At 41.4% G+C, this 18,541-nt stretch overlaps 1 protein-coding gene across 1 annotated transcript; it reads right to left on the bottom strand.

Moving 5' to 3' along the window:
• Window positions 1-482: 482 nt before the first annotated feature.
• SCAMP2 (secretory carrier membrane protein 2) lies at window positions 483-17,912 on the bottom strand. Its single transcript, XM_053462236.1, has 9 exons — window positions 17,760-17,912; window positions 10,283-10,363; window positions 9,663-9,752; window positions 8,503-8,614; window positions 3,599-3,727; window positions 3,315-3,480; window positions 2,375-2,476; window positions 2,174-2,288; window positions 483-1,829 (listed from the first exon to the last, which is right to left on the bottom strand). The coding sequence occupies exons 1-9, from the start codon at window positions 17,814-17,816 to the stop codon at window positions 1,683-1,685; spliced, it is 999 nt and encodes a 332-aa protein (XP_053318211.1). The 5' UTR covers window positions 17,817-17,912; the 3' UTR covers window positions 483-1,682.
• Between the last annotated feature and the right edge of the window lie 629 nt (window positions 17,913-18,541).

The raw sequence follows: 18,541 nt of genomic DNA, 5'->3' as shown, positions 1-18,541 counted from the left end.
TTCATTACATGGATGTATTTTGTGGTATTTTAGTCAACTGAACCGGTTTGGGGAAAATTTTTATAGTAAAATATATATATATATATATATATATTTTTTTTTTTTTTTTAAATTGTGAACTTCAAAATGCAACAAAACATATAAACTATTATAGGGGGCAGCAATGCTGTTGCTTGGCTATCCATGCGATGAAGCAATCTGGTGCTATAGATGGGATACTCCACACACAATGTCACAATACGTGGCGATGGCTTTACATTGCAACATTCTCCACATATTATGTGGCAGTGGCATGAAGTGGCTATTTACTACTTGCCAGTTTAGAATGGGGACTCAATGCTAAGTTCATTTCAGGTAGTAGTAGTTAAAGCAGTAGGCACTTTACCCTATGAAATGCCATTTGTACAAATGTATTGGTATAAATACATACAAGGGAGACCAATCCCCCTCCACGAGCACAAGTCATTAGAAGGTTTGCAGAGTTTGGTCAGTTATCAGAAAGCTTTTTTATTTTGTATTTTAATTTGCATTCTACATAGGGGCACCAGGGTGTCAAATACAACAAGGATGTTCACCAGTGTGTACACCATGACCTGCTTCCTTGTTGGCACACACAACGTGCGCGATCCAACACGATCCTGAAAAATAACGCTTTTGTTGGTGTCATTACATTTTAATTGGACAACCTAACTAGGATGGCTCTTAGAGTTCATCAAACAGTCCCAAAACAATGAATGACTACTCTACAAACTTTAGCCGTATTATAGAAAAGACATTTATTTAGATTTCAGCTCAATATGCCCTGTTAGGTTAAAAATTATCATAAAATGCTGGTGCATTTAAATATCAGTCACTTTTTTTCGCCACCTTCTCTCACTTTTCTCTAACACCCCCAAGTGAAGGGGGCTGATGCTTGCATGAATTTACACCCTGTTTTATTGTCTACATTGATCAATTCTGTCCATTGAAATTGCATAAAATTATGCAATTAAAAGGGCAAATCAGGACAAAAATTTTGCCTCTTACAGTCAAAGTCTTAGCCGAATTACACACACACTATTCCAATGAATTGCCAGCAGGGATTATTAGACAGCTTGTACTTGTGCTGTAAGCATTCATGAAGAAAAGACAGTGGAATTAAAATGGTTGCTGTGGCTCACCGGACACTGAAAATACATTTACAAGAGGGGAAGAGGAAATCTACATATGTTACAAGTTCAGTATATATTCAAAATGTTCTGTACACAGCAACAGACCAATCAAATGAACTGCATTACAAGCAGACAGAAGAAGGATTCACTGATCCATCCTGGGGCTTCCAAAATATAGCAATTCATTTTAATATGACAAAAACCTCTAATCATCCACCTTTTCTCATTAGTTCCCACCATAAAACATCCAAGAAGTGGGGTAAATACCAACATAATATGATGTACAAACAGATTTGTTTTTTCATCCCTACAGCATAAGAAAACCATTAAAAGGATCAAGGATTGATTCATCTTTTTGAATATATATGTACATATATATATATAGTGAGAGAGAATTATGTACAGTCTCTTGTTTCTTGCTGGAGTGCCGAGATCCACCACGAGAGGCATTATATGTTTGTATTAAGCAGGAGAACCAGCGTCTTTACTGGTTGGGCTCGAATGGTGGATTCTAGATAAGATGCAGAAGACTCAGTTTGATTGAAAAGCTCCTCTGGCTGCAGCAGTAGCAGCCCCTGTGGCTGCATTTTGGACGCCGCGGTTGGAAAGGATGCCTTGTGAAAACTCTTCCTGCGCTCTCTGGAAGCTGGCACCCGTCCTGCGATACAATGAGTGAACCTGACAGAGAAGAGAAAATTAGTAAACTGTATATCCTGACCCAGTATTAAGTACAGTCACCTGCTTTGAATAATTAAAACTGTAAGGCGAAGCATTTATTTAGCACCATCATGTCCTGAAGGGTTGTACATCACCATGTTACATGAATCTAAAAAACTAAATATATCCTTGAACCCCAAATCTACTAAAAATATGTTAACATCCTTGAAGCAAAGGGCAGCACTGCAATCTGCATGATTATACATACTGTACAGTCTGCTAACAGGTAATATCGCTATACAAAATTGATAGATCAAGTTTAAGGAAGGATCCATACATGGGTATACAGAGTAGTCATATCTCACCTTCTTAAGCAGGAAGAGAGACAACACACTGGAGACTGTGAAGAATGAAGCCACTACCATCATTATGATAGCAACAGGGATGTTATGCAACATGGTGAGCGCCATTATCCAGCCACTGTAAGAGAAGCAGAGTGTGAGTGCACGCTCAAGGTGAGAAGTCTACGTGATGCAGTAGGAACAGGGGGTGGGGGGGGGTCTCACCTGTCTCCCCATCCTGGGATTCCCACAGACTGGATGATATAAATAACAATCTGGCAGAAGAAGACAATGAAGAACAAGAAGAAGCTGAAAGAGCTGTCAGACCTGAAAGGAAATACAATAAAGTGGTCTCCATCAGTTTTACCATAATTATCCATTTACAACGAATTGCATCCAAAATATATTTATAAAAAAATAAAATCTATATTAGCTCATTAAAGCTGGCAAGGATCCTGCTGCTTATCTCTACTTCCTTGGCAATAACGGTAGGAGGGCATTGAGTAAATTAACATGTAGAAACAATTGCCCTCATAAGGCATTGGGGGGTAACTGTTCTTTAACACATGCAAGGGACAATTTCTATCAGATGAAAGTAAAGTATTGTGCAGCTGCATATTTGCCATCTGTATCTGTTCTAAGCTCTGATCTTAGCCCAACCTACTAGATAAACACTCGTATTCCTTATGTTGCCTGTGGGGAATAGAAGGACTCAAATAAGTCCCACCTGACATTCTTTACTAAAGACTATGGAAGAACAGATTTCATTAGTGCAAAGGAAAAAAAAATATCAACTCAGTGTGGTGTTTGAGCTGAGAAAGTCATCCAAAATATCACAATTGCCAAAAAATGGCAGCATCCAGGTCTGCCAATAAAGGAAGTTTATTGGAACAAATTTAGAAAAACCATGTTTTTGTAAATTTATGGTCATATAAATGGGGAACAGCAGCTTTAAGAGAATTTTAAAAAGGTTTAATTTTTAATATAAAGGAATAATTGAGAAAACAAATGCATACAAACACCACAAAAGTGGGTGGAATAAGCTAAAAATAAATAAAAATAATGGTGCAAGGGAAAATGGATAGTAAGGGCACGTGATGTGTCCATATGTTTTGTACACTCATCTTTACGCATGCACCAGTTCTAGTTCGGCAGAGAAACACACCTGAAGGCTTTGTAGATTGGCCGGTACCAACAGACAAAGGCACATGGAGTAAACAATATGAACCACAGGATGGACAAGCCAAAATCGACACCTCCAGAGCCCCCACTGTTACCAATGAAGTAAGCCAGACAGGCCAGCAGATTCAGGAGAAGAGTGACGGCATGTACTTGAGAGAGAGAGAGAGAACAATAACAGCATTAATAAGGAAATTCCTAACAAATACGTATCAGAGAGGCGCTAGCATGGTCAGTGTTGCATTGATATATATATATGTATATACTTACACATCCAAAGGTAGTAGAGCATTTTGCATATACGCTGGTAATCCGCAGGGATGTCGGCAGAGAAATCCTGATAGAAGCAAGGTTTGATGGGACAAAACGCAGGAAGGGGAGGCCAGTTATTTTGTCTCACTGAAAGTGTAAAAGGAAAAATATAAGTGAACGCATCCTGATTCTATAAAGTCACATTAAATATAATAAGACTATTTACACGCCAAGATTTGCAGCTTAATTGGTCTCAGACTATAAAAACACTTGATAGTGAGGGGGCCTTTATCTTCCATGAATAGAGAAGCCTGCATGATGCCGCCCAGCACTCGTCGGAGCCAGAGCTCAAAGTTTATTCATAAACATCAAAAAAAAAAAAAAAAAAAAAAAAAAAAAAAAAACCACGACAGGAGGCTCAACTCAACCAGCCATGAAAACAAGTCATCTTGGCATCAAACAGGTATACCAATAAAATATATTACGTAAGACTTATAAAGAGAGAAGGTAGTTTCATAAGAAGTTGAATAGAAATTATACACACACACACACACACACATATATTATATATATATATATATATATATATATATATATATATATATATATTAGGGCTGAAACAACTAATCGATAAAATCGATAATAATCGATTATGAAAATCGTTGGCAACGAATTTCATCATCGATTAATCGGATCGATTTTTATCGATTACAAAAAGAGGTTTTTTTCAGAGCAAATGCTCTGAAAAACTCCTCTCCTTATATAATCCGACCTCAAACAGAGATCGGATTATAACACCGGAATCCAGATCCCCCGCAACGCTGCAGGGGACCTGGATTCCCCTCACTGTCGGCCGGTCTCTCACTTCCGTCTCTCTCTTCCGTCTCTCTCCCCCTCCCATCTGCCTCCTCCCCCCTCCCATACGTCACTCTGCCTCTCTACCCGGCACCGTTACTGACAGGAACTTTCCCTGCAGCTTCATAGAAGCCTCAGTGTAAGTGAAGGTGAGTAACGGAGTCTGTCTGTGCGATGCAAACCCCCACCGGCTAACAGAGAATCATCCTCTCTGATAGCCGGTGAGGGTCTGCATCGCGCAGACAGACTCCGTTACTGCACTTCACTTACACTGTGGCTTCTATGAAGCTGCAGGGAAAGTGCCTTCAGTAACGGAGCCGGGTAGAGAGTAGTGATGTCCGGATCATGAACGAATCGTTCATTTGATCCGGTTCTTTTTAGTGATCCGGATGAGTCGGTTCACTAGACTGAACGATTCGTTTGTAGCGGTTCAGTCTGTGAATCATCATGCAGCTGTAACCTGATCCTAGAGCTGTGAGTCATCTGCAGAGCACTCTGGGGTCAGGTTACAGCTCATTAATTCTCACAGGAACGATGACTCATAGAGTCAGAGAGTCGTTCAAAGAGTCGAATGATCCGAAGAGTCGAATGAACCGAAGAGTCGAATGAACCGAAGAGTCGAATGAACCGAAGAGTCGAATGAACCGAAGAGTCGAATGAACCGAAGAGTCGAATGATTCGAATCTTACAGGGATCCGGATCTTACAAGGATCCGAATCTTACAGAGATTCGAATCATTCAGAGAATATCACTGATACCATACTTTTATAAATAAATACATTAATAATGTTCACACTGCCCCCAGGATTTAGATTCCCCTGAGTTTGCCCCCCTTTACCTATAACTGCACCTACAGTTAACTTTATTAAATTAATTAAATTAACCCTCAGTCATCATCATAAAATTAACCCTTATACCCCATCAACCATAACTGCCCCTGAAATTAACCGTAAAGATCCCATTAACCATAACGGCCCCTGAAATTAACCCTAAAGACCCCATTAACCATAACGCCCCCTGAAATTAACCCTAAATACTCCATTAACCATAACTGCCCCTAAATTAATTGCATGTACTCCAGATAAATTACCTAATAAATTGGTATGGTTGATGGGGTCTTTAGTGTTAATTTGGGGCAGTTATGCTTAATGGGGTGTTTAAGGATAATTTAGGGGCAGTTATGCTTAATGGGGTCTTTAGTGTTAATTTAGGTGCAGTTATGCTTAATGAGGTGTTTAGGGTTAATTTGGGGGCAGTTATGCTTAATGGGTCTTTAGTGTTAATTTAGGGGCAGTTATGCTTAATGAGGTGTTTAGGGTTAATTTGGGGGCAGTTATGCTTAATGGGGTCTTTAGTGTTAATTTAGGGGCATTTATGCTTAATGAGGTGTTTAGGGTTAATTTGGGGGCAGTTATGCTTAATGGGGTGTTTAGGGTTAATTTGGGGCAGTTATGCTTAATGGGGTCTTTCGTGTTAATTTGGGGGCAGTTATGCTTAATGGGGTGTTTAGGGTTAATTTGGGGGCAGTTATTCTTAACGGGGTGTTTAGGGTTAATTTAGGGGCAGTTATGCTTAATGGGGTGTTTAGGGTTAATTTGGGGGCAGTTATGGTTAATAAGGTGTTAAGGGTTAATTTTAGGGGCAGTCATGGTTGATGGGGTGTTAAGGGTTAATTTAATGGTGAGGGTTAATTTAATTAATTTAATAAAGTTAGCTTAAGGTGCAGTTGCAGGTAAAGGGGAATGTAAATCCTGGGGGCAGTGATTATTAATGTATTTATTTATAACAGTATGGTGACATTCTCTGAATGATTAGAATGCCAATGAAGGCAGAGAGTCGTTCAAAGATCCGGATCTTACAATGATCCGGATCTTACAATGATCCGGATCTTACAATGATCCGGATCTTACAGTGATCCGGATCACTGTAAGATTCGGATCCCTGTAAGATCCGAATCTTTGAACGACTCTCTGCCTTCATTGACATCACTGGAGGCAGGGGGGAGGATTCATAATGAAAGGGGCGGGGCCAATCGTTAGTGTGCCTGCACGGAGTTACTGGAAAACAGTAACTCCGTGCAGACACACTGAGTGATCCGAAGATCCGGATCATGAATCGGATCATTTCAGTGAACGAATCGAAATGATCCGATTCACTTTAATGATCCGAACTTCCCATCACTAGTAGAGAGGCAGAGCGGTGTATGGGAGGGGGGAGGAGTCAGAGGAGTGTATGGGAGCCACCCTCCAATACACCACCTTGGCTCCTCCCCCTCTCATACGCCACTCTGCCTCTCTACCCGGCTCCCTGGTGTCTTGTCAGAAACGGAGGTTCACAGGAGGCAGAGTGGAGTATGGGAGGGGGGAGGAGGCAAAGTGATGTATGGGAGGGGGAGGAGCCAAAGTGATGTATGGGAGGGGGAGAAGGCAGAGTGGAGTATGGGAGGAGGCAGAGTAGAGTATGGGAGGGGGAGGAGCCAAAGTGATGTATGGGAGGGGAGGAGGCAGAGTGGTATATGGGAGGGGGAGGAGGCAAAGTGATGTATGGGAGGGGAGGAGGCAAAGTGATGTATGGGAGGGGAGGAGCCAAAGTGATGTATGGGTGGGGGAGCAGGCAGAGTGGTGTATGGGAGGGGGAGGAGGCAGAGTGGAGTATGAGAGGGGGAGGAGCCAGAGTGGTGTATGGGAGGGGGAGGAGCCAGAGTGGTGTATGGGAGGGGGAGGAGCCAGAGTGGTGTATGGGTGAGTTATAGTGGTGTATGGGGGGTATTATGAATTTTTAGGGCATATAGGGGGTATAAGGCATATGGATATTAGGCATATCAGGGGGGCATAAACATATCTGGGGGTAAAAGGTATATCAGGGGGCTCAGTGGCATATAGGGGGTATAAGACATATCGATATTAGGCATATCAGGGGGGCATAAAACAAATCTGGGGGTAAAAGATATATCAGGGGGCTCAGTTGCATATCACTGGCATATAAGGAGTATAAGGCATATCAGGGGGCACAGTGGCATATCAGGGGGCACAGTGGAATCTGGCATATAAGAGGTATAAGGCATATATGGGGGCAGAGTGGCAAGCTGGGGGTCAGATGTGCATAACTGGTGGCAGTTTGGTAAATAAAAAATTTAAACAAGGCTTTTTTCTCAGTTTTTATTAAATATGAAAAATAGTTAACATATGAATTAATATTTACTAATAACTTTGTATTAAAACCTAGTTTGAGAAACACCTTGTTTGGGTTCTTGTAGCTTTTATTATTATGTCAGTAAAATAAGAAGGTGAATAGCGAGAGGCCATTACAATAAAGAGATGAAAGTGTAAATTGTACGTTTTTTATTGCAATTTTTCTTCAATTTAAAATAATGTATTTTTTATCCGATTAATCGATTAATCGACAAAATAATCGGCCAACTAATCGATTATTAAAATAATCGTTAGTTGCAGCCCTAATATATATATATATATATATACACACACACACACATATAGTGCTTCTTTGGAATCAACTGTTTGAGAGACCACTTTATAAACCTTTCAAATTGGGATGTAAGAAACTATAGAAACTATTATTACAGCAGTATTTATATGGGCTGGACATATAACTTTATATATTGCATATAATGTAACTGTCTGGCAGCCTGCATGTTTCATAGACTGTGACAGAGGACATGTGTAGGCATTTGAGGTAGCTCAAGAAAAAAATGTCCCTTCCCACTGTCCTGTGGGGCTTCACCTTCCACCATGGACATCTAACATGTTATACAACTGCGCACACCCTAGTCGGGTTACTACAACAGGAGTGTTTTAATATGGGAAAACTGGTAAAATGGTTTTAAAGCTGGACCCTTCTACTGGCTACCATGACGATAAGGCCCTAGTTCAACTCAGAACCGCATCACCATTGCGCTTTGTAAATAACCCTTAATATTCTTAATTACATAAAGAATTTAAAGCATATCACATAGCGTGATTCAATAAGACATAAGTGCAGTAAGAAAAACGTCTAGTGGCAGCATAAAAGATCAGAGGTCTATGACGGCTTGATGCTGTGATACTCACAATCAATGTTCACGTTCCTTAATTCCTGCTCCTTCCTGTCCAATTCAGCTGCCTTCCTGTCCAACTCCTCTTGCTGTCGTAGAAGGCCAGCTTGCGCTGCCATTGCCACAGCCTGTGGAGAACACATTCAATTAGGAGAACGCTGCACCATCAGAGATTACAATCTTAAAAAGAATATTCTAACATAGAACCATTCCGAATGGATGGGCCTAGAAGGAATTTGGTTTAAAAACCTATTTATACTGGACTGTGATGGTATTTTGTTATGGTCCCATGGAAGAAAAATCCCAGTGCTGTATAATAGCAATGCAGGTCAACACCAATCTGCTTTTATCTCCCTTTGTCCCAATAAACTTCCTTTATCAGCAGACCTGGAGGCTGCCATTGTTGTCCCTGTGTATTTTTTGATGCCTTTCCCTGCTCAAACTCTACACTGAGCAGACTCTTCCATAGACGCTCAATAGTCAGGATGTCAGTGTCTGGCTGATCAGGACTGACCCATTCTTCCATTGTTTACAACAGACAGTATGATAAGGAGTTAGCGTGTTTGTCTGGCAGATGAATAAGAGCTAGAACTCATACAAATAGACAAAATACAGCTGTCTGAAGAGACCAGAGACCACCATAAAAATGTGATTATAGCAAAATGTGAATGTATGCAAATAAAGGATTTGAGCATTACACAACACCGTGAATAATTATTCTAATGCTACATTTAGTAAGTTTAGTGATAAATGTGACAAGTAGGTGAAACAACACCTTTAATTCCTTTTCTTACTTGACTGCACCATGCTGTCCACAAATGAACTTTCTTGGCTACTCAGAATTGTATGATTGTATTAGGTTTTCTAATAATATTAGTTTACGCCAATTCCACATACACTGCATTTATTATTGTACTGAGCAGCAGTTTTAGAGTCTGTCATCTCATACATATGGTTCTGTCATAAGACAACACTTTATACCCGTCTTTCAGTGCCATGCTCGTAGATAAGGAACACTCAAACAAAAAAACACTGTAAGTGTGTTGCTGGATAACAAAGCAAATAGCATCTGATAACTAAATGAGTTGTTTCACGATTGCACTGTACTATGAGAAGTGCATAAAACATATCCACATTCATTATAGACACAAAACATAGTTTGTGTACACAGGTTACCTGCGGTGTTGGTTCTACTGATGGCTGTAGAACAGCTGGCTGGGATGGTGCGACTTCTTGTACTGGGATTGTTTTCTGGTTAGGATTTGTCTGAAAGGAAAAAGAAAAAAAACATTGTCAAGTTCCTAGCTACGGCCTCATTCGCAAACCAGTTTCTAGATTGAATGTACTGAGCATGAGATCTGTCACGAACAGCTAAGGAGAATGTTCTAGAATGGAAGGCCACAATGTAAACGCTTCTTTAAAAAAGGTACATGTTTCAGACCACAGGGAGCCATGCAGGTAAAAAGCACATATAAATGGAAGGAAACCAACTAATGCTTCTATGCTTAAAAACGCTTGAGGGGTTAGAACGTATGGATTATAAACTAGTCAGGCAACTGGTTTGTCTATCTGAAGGCAATCGGGACATTTGTAATCTTATTAGGGTATTGCATGTCAAACACAGGCCATTCACCTTTTGATCATAGAAAACTCTACATGCTGTTTTTTTTTTTTTTTAAAGGCATACATTGTAGACAATAATCTACACCCGCTCTACTTAAACATGAATGAATATAATGGAAATCAAGGGCTATATCCACAAAATGTGATCTATCTACAGATAGACATAGACCCACCAGGCGTGAACTTTCTGTAAAAGGGTTAAATTCCTCCAGGTTGCTATGGGTGGTGGTGGTGATCTGTGTTACAGCAGGGTCCTGTGGGGATGAAAACACAAGAACACGTTAGCAACTTGTCACAGAATGACTTACATAAAACATTGGGCAACAAAGTAACCCATCTGTTTTTCAGTGGGTGACCAAATCACACGTTATGGCCCCATACTCCACTGACGGCAGTTACTGGGTCTATTCACTAAAGGCGGCCTTGGCAGAAGAATTGTGGCTTTGGCTCCCTCACTGCACTATTCATTAAGAAGGGCCAACACTGGCAAGGTTCTCCAGAAAGAAGGGTTTAACCATTCCTGTACATGGCATAGTTCAATGTTTAAGGAGACTTTCACGAAATTATACAGGGACAGAAGCTCACTGGGGTTGACTCTTCATAATTAGTGAAACCAAGTTTCATATGACCGGATGGGATTTTTTGTTTGGTTTTGGACTGGCTGGTAAAGCAAGTCACATTAAATTCACATGTATAAAGATTGTATTGGGTAAACACAGTATTTGTGACAGTAGCTGAAATAGGATTTTGAAGATACCATCATCATATACTTTTTGCCAGTACTCGTATAGACCCGTCACAGCATTCTGAAAACTGAACCTTACACGAGGCAATCATCCTCCTTACTCCTTATCATTTATTATAATACAGAGTATGCGGGCCACTTAAGGAGTAGGAGCTGGGACTACTTAAGAGCATGTCTTCCACCCACTGAGCCATCCTGTCTGAATGGTTGGGGAATTGCAAAGATTTGTAAAATATCTCAAAGACCTGAAATCAAATTTCACAGACACGCTTCATATGCTGACCAAGCCCCAAACTGTGAACTAACAGTCTGGCAGCACATCAGATGGTTTCTCTCATGTGATCACAAGCAGCTTTCACATGTTTAGGTCATCCAACACTTCCTTATTGCTTGTTTTTCCAGCAAAGCTGCAGATTGTAAAAATACTCCCGGCGGCTCCCATTCTCTACTTTAACAAAACGGCAGTTCCAGGGCTAATTAGTTCCTCTTGGACAGGTTTCTCCGGTCTGTGACTCAAACTGCTACAACAAAACTCCTGCCAGGAATACGTCACAAAGACTGCCTGATTAAAGATGCTTACACAGCCCACCGCTCCTCGTTAACAAAATACTACAATACATATAAAACAACGATCACATGTTTGTTATTGGACCATACCAATACAGGAACTTCAGTCCGTTTAGCTTTTTCCTCTGTAATCAACACCCTGACCCTTGTAATGTAACCTGTGGATCTATTTATGGACAGAGCCATTGGTTTTCTTCTCATTGTATTCATGGGCAAGTTTAGGTGGCCACCGCGATGCTTCTCCACCTTAGAGGATTTAACAAAATATCATGTTCTCTGTGTAAAAAGTAACTATTTATTTGAAAGCCTGGTGAGCTTAACATATTTTTTTCAATCATTCCGATCCCTTGTTGGGGTAAGACAGTGATTGAATATGGAAGCTTCAGAAGGGAAGTTTTTCAAGTTTTGCAACATATCCCATTGAACTCAGTTCAGTGAAGGTTAACCATTCCTTAATGGTTAGAGTAAACATGCTGAAGACAATTACAGGGATCTAATAGGGTTCTCTAAGGTCTTGAAAGCTTTTGTGATTTTTACTCTATCACAAGATTATTTATACTAAAAGGAACAATATTGCAATACAGATTCTTGTGTTTCATTAATGACAGATAGGAAACACTTAAGATATAGATAGCTTGAAGAGTGATACCAAGACCTGTACAGGTAGACCCAAACTGAAAATATAACCCCAAAGATATCTATACAATAGGTACCACAAGCCCATGATGGCCTGCAGCAGTATGAGAGGTAGTCCTATCATTTTACCGATCCCTATTCAGGCCTCACCTAGAGTATTGTGTACAGTTGTGGAGACCCCATCTCCACAAGGATATGGACGTTTTGGAGATAGTTCAGAGGAGGTCCAATAAAATGACTTAGGTAAGACTAAGGGATCTCAATACATAAAGCTTAAAGGAATGAAGAGAGGGGAGATGTGAATTTCTTTTTAAAATACTTAAGTACATGATGCAAGGTCATACTCTAAGACGAGAGGGTCAGAGGTTTAAGTGTAATTTAAGGAAGTTTCACTTTATTGAGAGGGTGATAGATAAATGGAACAGCCTCCCATCAGGAGATGTAGAAGTTCTTACAGTGAGGAAATGTAAACATGCATGGGATCGGCATAAAGCTATCCTGAATTAAGGTCAGAGTCTTCATCAGAAAATGCAGGTAGACCAGATGGGCCGAATGGTTCTTATCTGCTATCAAGTTCTATGTTTGTATGAAAACATGCATGCAGCATTAGGATATGCATAAGAAGACGCTCCAGGCTTCATACATATTTCTGTTGCAGAAGTGATTTTGCCACATTATATGTGTATATATATGTATTCATTTTGGTGACTTTGTTGCAAAACCACCAACATATATTTAAACATCCGGTGTGCAACTTTAAAACGGCTTGATGCATGTTTTCTTCAAACAACTATTTCTTCGCCGAGACTATCACATTTTGGAAAACGATCACGGATTCATTCACACCCATGCCTCCGTTGCAGAGTACTCCAGGCTACAAAACTTTTACACAGAACCGGCCTTAGGCGTTGTGGCGCCCTGTGCGGACTACTCCTCTGGCGCCCCCTCACTACCCCCCTCTCTGCCCCTTCAAACTACCCCCCCTCAAACTACCCCTCCACTCTGCCCCTTCAAACTACCCCTCCCCTCTGCCCCTTTAAACTACACCCCCCCATGCCCCTTTAAACTACCCCCCCACTTACCTTTTTGCCGGAGTCCTGCGGTGAGAGCGGGAGGCATCCGTCTTCTCACTCTGCCGCGGGGCTGGCATTTCATGTTGAGCGCCGGAATAGTCCGGCGCTCAACATGAGATGCCGGCACCGCGACGAAGTCACGGAGAGTAAGGGGCGCCGAGCGGTTGCTGAGAACTTCACGAGCAACCGGTCGGCGCCCCTGCCCGGGACTTAGATTAAAGCATTGTTTTTTTTAAACTTTATTTAACATGAATGATGTTAAATAAAGTTTAAACAAAAAAATAAAAAACGATGTTTTAAGTCCCGGGCAGACGCCCCTGCTACCATGGCGCCCTGTGCGGTCGCACAGGTCGCACACCCCTAAGGCCGGCCCTGCCTTTACAAATATATAACTAGACTAATCCTCATTACACTACATTACTGACACTTTATGACTACATATTGCCATAAAAGCCAACCAGGTATATTAAATGTAGCAAATCACTTATTAGATCTAAAGCACCAACAACAAAAAACCCCTGTAGCTGCCTCTTACAGATGCTTAGTGTCTGACTGGGGTAGAAGACCACTGGTTCAGGCATCCTTTGATTAAGTAAGGAGGAGGCAGAGGATTTCAAAACAGAACCTGGAGAATTTGGTTTCCATAGGTAAAAGGCTTTTTTTTTTTAACCCAAACATCTTCAAAACAATTATCCAGAAGAAAAGAAAAAGCAGATGCCACGTGTGGCTTTAACAACTGAATTTAAAGATGACATCATCTGCGCAGGTGAGTCTCCATCCACGCGACTCCACCGGAGCAAGCTGATCTTTGCCTTGGGAGGGGCTGAAATGAAACATCTTAGACACTCCCTGCACAAAAACTCAGACAGCTATGACAGGGCTGTGACCAGCCGGAGGGGGTGACGTGGAACGCTGTCACATACTTACACCCGGCCTACGAAATCATGACTCGCCGGCACTGAGCAGTAAAACAGACTTAAATAAATGCAGCAGCCCGGCCCACTGAATGGGATTACCAAGTAGAATGAGTTCATGGCTTATTGTTTTACAAGACATAACCGCTGGACACCTTTGGACCCTGAGAGTTTACCCTCCGTGTTCCCATTAGACGTTACTTTGGATTCTCTCATCTTAATGCATAAGCAAGGAGAGAATATTTCTTGTCAGTCATGATACATATCTATAAAGATGCTAAAAGCTGTGCTAATGACATATTTAGAAATTCCCACGCTAAATCCTTTGATGGCCAAGAGTGGCGCGCACAGCATTAAATAGTTTAATGCCGCATAGAGCTGTGGAATCTACTGCACCTTTGCCATAAGCAAACATTCTGCTGCTAGTGCGAAACTGTAAAAAGTAATAACACAGAACTCACCAGGGGCCGAGTGAGTTTATTAACACAAATGGCTCACATGCGGAGCAAAATGAAGAACAGGAAGATTTTCACTGATCTGCAGTTGATAAAAAATTAAATTATTTTACTTTAGTACATACATTTTCCCTTATATAAAGTTTTTAGACAGCTGCATTTTAGCGATTCGTAGGAGTTCTAGCTCTGTTACATTAGCCGTTCTGGCTCCTTATCATACAGTCTGTAACGGCTTGATCCTAATCGCCTAGCCCAACAATGGCTGACAACGTCAGCCTCCAGGTACGTATATATAGGAAGTGTATTGAAGCAAAATGAAATAAAACCAAATGTGCGTCAATGCCAACCTACACGACGATATACATTAGTGCAATCTATTTCTCTTTTTTAAGTAGAGATATATTTTCTATGTGATTTTCTCTTTAAGTAGAAGCTAAATCTAATATTCCAAATGTAACAACTAAAACGAAGGATGAAAAAGTGTACTGGAGGGAAGAATACAAGTGGGAAAAACAGATGAGCCAGACACTTAACTGAAATCAGTTATGCAATAAAACACTTTATTTTCCAACAGTCTGAGGGTCATAAGACTGGTGACATAATGCTGAAAACAGCCCAATCCTGGATGTCCCGCAAAATAACTTTTCTATATATCACCCCACTCAAAGGACCCACCTGGTCACACTACCTGCATTGCTAGTTGAATGCCCAGAATGGCTTTGAGGGTTACATCTGGTCTGCAGGCCTCTACGTTAACTGTGATAACCCACACCATGCCGAGTACACAAGATGTGTTCACACTTCTAAACATCAAGTACTAAAATCAAAAAGAAAATCTAGGAAACAAATCTGCTGGTGCCTGTACCTGTGAAATGACAGAAGCACTCAGTCATCTGGCCTGAAGCTAAGCGCAGCTTGAATAGCTGCTTCTGAACCTCTAGGGAGGTCCAATTTGGGTTCACTTCACGCTTTTGGCTTGGTAGTTGAGCCAAGGAAGGAGTTACTTAATTAGATTCTAAACCCAACAGGGCAAGGACTTCCCATACTAATGTATTCAAACCTATTGTACCCCAAACAAAAGGTCTGTAGAATACATTATTTAATGACAGCACTTATTGTTCCTCCAATTTGTTATACGGGAAAGTGCTAAGTAAATCTATAAGCGCTCAATAAAGAAAAATATACATACATACCACTCTAGGGAATACATGCCCAAACTGGGCTACTGTTGTGTTTGAAGAGCTTGGCACAAAGGCCTGCACTCCAGATTACTTCGGATGCAGCAGGGATGAAATATCTCATCCACCTCAGGACCATATACAGCCGAGCTCTCCTAAGGAAGGGCTGATGTCCCTGCATAATGTATATCTAAATTGGTGTGACTTATGACAACAAACTACAAAAGCATTATTGCAGGACCAGCTCTCACTCTTACAGCAGAAATTAATGGTTTTGTCATAACGTATAGTGACGTTTAAGGGACAATCCAGCTGCATCATATGCAGTTCAACACATATGATAACACAGTTTCCTCTTTAAAGCTTAAAAAAAGGCATGAAGGCATTTATCGGAAAGCCCCCCATGCATTTGCCCTGTTTTCCAGCCCCCCTCAGCTCCTGCTGGCCAGTAAACATGCGTGCTCCAGTGCCAGTTTGCACAAGAGTTCCAGGGTAACAAGACCCCTGCGCACATGTCCTGATGCATTCCCATTGATTTCTGCCCTGGGTGAGCTCCTGATATCATATAATACACATGTGACTATACCAACCGCTTGGTCCAAACACCCACCAACCCAAGGGTATTTCATATCCATGCTCTTAATATGCACAACAGTAATCCAGGAACACTATAGAGAATAAAATGTGGCAACTTCCTAGGTGGCAAATGACATCTTCAATAAAGCTATCGGTCTGTGCTTATATACGGTAATCTGAATACCAAATGACTGCCATAAAAGGTGCTTGTCTACCAAATAATCTAAGAGTAAAATAGTGTAGAGGAAATTGTAGGAGCTCTTCGCAGTACTTTTCAAAAGTTGTTACATATGAACTATCCTCCTCTTTCATGTATGTGGGTTCTTAATCATTCTGTCTTACTTCCGATCCCTTCTGTGTTTCAGGGTGCAAACAGAGAGCTCCTTTCACAAGATCTTCAACTACAAAGCCTCCAAAAGCCTTTCATTTCTGCTGTATGTGATTAGAACACTATATGTAACACGCCACAAAGTCCACACCTGACATTTTTTTATTGGAGGCTTTTCCATCTTATAAGTGCATCTTAAAAATAAAATGTAAAAAAACGCTCTCATTGTATGATATATGCATTTTATCAGCAGGCTGTTACCTTTTGATCATACATGTTTAGATTAGTGAACTTCCCATAAGACAACTCCATGAGTCAAGTTAGGGCAGAGACTTAAGATCGATGATCTATGTTGCAGAGTGGCAGAAAACACTATTGCCACTACGCACTGGCCTAGAAGGGACTATTTACAGTTTTATATGGCACCATCATATACCGTAGCTCTGTACAATGGGTATCTCTGAAGCACAGCCCTACTAACAGCAGCTCCCAGGAAACAGATCAGATATTTAGAAGTACTTTTCTGAAAAACATTCCAAGCGCGTGCAAACCAATAATAATAAAAAAATATATAAAATAAAAACAAGTGTAAAAGTTTACAGTTTTTATTTTTCCTCTTTGTACATGAAATGTTTTAAGATACAGGTTCTGCTATGTAACCTAGAAGAGGCACTCAAGCCCTTTTCTTATAATTCTGAAAATGACATTTTGGCAATAAAACTAGGTAAAAAAAAATCTGTAGCCTACAATTAGGGTCATCCCATTAACAATGGAAGCGTATATAAAAATATATGTTTTATGGCAGCATTAAAATAATTATATCCCTGCATAAAGCATTTTCCTAAGTTCCAACTCGTAAAAGGCCAGTGAGGATGTGCAGCCTGTGACACTCCAGCTACTGTGGACATAAAGTCTCATTTGGCAGCGGTTGGCTGAGCAGAATAGGAGTTATTGCGCACAATAGCTGAAAGGCCCCAGGTTGCCATTACTACTCGCACCTGAACGCAAGGGTCATGTGTGTTACCTTAGCCCCGCCCTCCTCCACCTGCTCTGGCCTCACCCAGGTGCCCCGTTTTCTGATTGGTGGGCTGTCATTCGGAACCTGGTGCAAGACCCACAGGGACTGCTTCCCGTCAAGTTTTCCCGCTGACATTTTCATTAAAGCCCTCGGACATTACCTGGAATGGGTTAACGTCCACAGGGTCCGCGAACGGGTTAGTGTCGTAGCCGGCCATGATTGCTAAGTAGCACGAAGTTAAGTATATGTGTGCAGCCTTCTGCCGGGACACCTCCTCGGCTAGGAATCTTCCGGGATGTGACGGGGCAATCGCCACAGGGCGGAATTAGCGAGTGTCGGGAGGAGTGACTTGTTTTTCCCTCTCGGCCAATGACAGGCTAGCAGGCAGTAGAAGTTTGGGTCGGTACCCAATCGGTTAGCAAGGCTCTGATGGCAGAGGCGGGACTTAGCTGACAGGGCTTCTCCAACTTCTACATTGTAAGTGTTTTAGGATCAAAACGCTCAAGGGGTTGGTCCACCTCTGGCCAATCACCTCTCTAAAGACCCAACAGAAGGCGTGGCGAGCACTGCTGGCAGGTAAAAGCTTGCTGCAGGTGAGGCGCTATGACGCAATAAACCAAAGTTTTGTATTCCTGCGTTATAAAGGTGGCAGTAACGTGACGCTGCTTGTATATGAAATATCACAATGGTATATACACAGACACACCAATGTATATTTGATACCGACGTATACATATGTGAAGTCTCAGCGTTATGTGTCCACATAACCGCAAACTACCCTTGCTGACGGGTGAAACAGAATAAGTGTAGTCATCCCAGTCAGGGAAGCCAAAAAAACGAACATTAGAAACGCCTGTGTAGGTGGGCGTGCAACCTTGAGCTGATTGACAGTTGAGCCTGGCAAACCTTTTTTCTTTTTCTGCACTACAACTCCCGTGATGC

This window comes from Spea bombifrons, chromosome 4 (assembly GCF_027358695.1).
Source record: "Spea bombifrons isolate aSpeBom1 chromosome 4, aSpeBom1.2.pri, whole genome shotgun sequence".
Classification (NCBI taxonomy): Eukaryota; Metazoa; Chordata; class Amphibia; order Anura; family Pelobatidae; genus Spea; species Spea bombifrons.
Note: the sequence above shows the minus strand (reverse complement) of the source record. Positions and strands in the feature narration are given on the sequence as shown.

What these genes read in the sequence shown, in the direction of transcription:
- SCAMP2 (XM_053462236.1), bottom strand. Translation starts at nt 17,816, where the DNA reads ATGGCCGGCTACGACACTAACCCGTTCGCGGACCCTGTGGACGTTAAC. An exon ending in GCTCTACTACCTTTGGATGT is followed by an intron (nt 3,481 to 3,598) that starts GTAAGTATATAC and finishes CTCTCTCTCAAG; the next exon opens with TACATGCCGTCACTCTTCTC. An exon ending in CTCTCTTCCTGCTTAAGAAG is followed by an intron (nt 1,830 to 2,173) that starts GTGAGATATGAC and finishes CTTCTCTGTCAG; the next exon opens with GTTCACTCATTGTATCGCAG.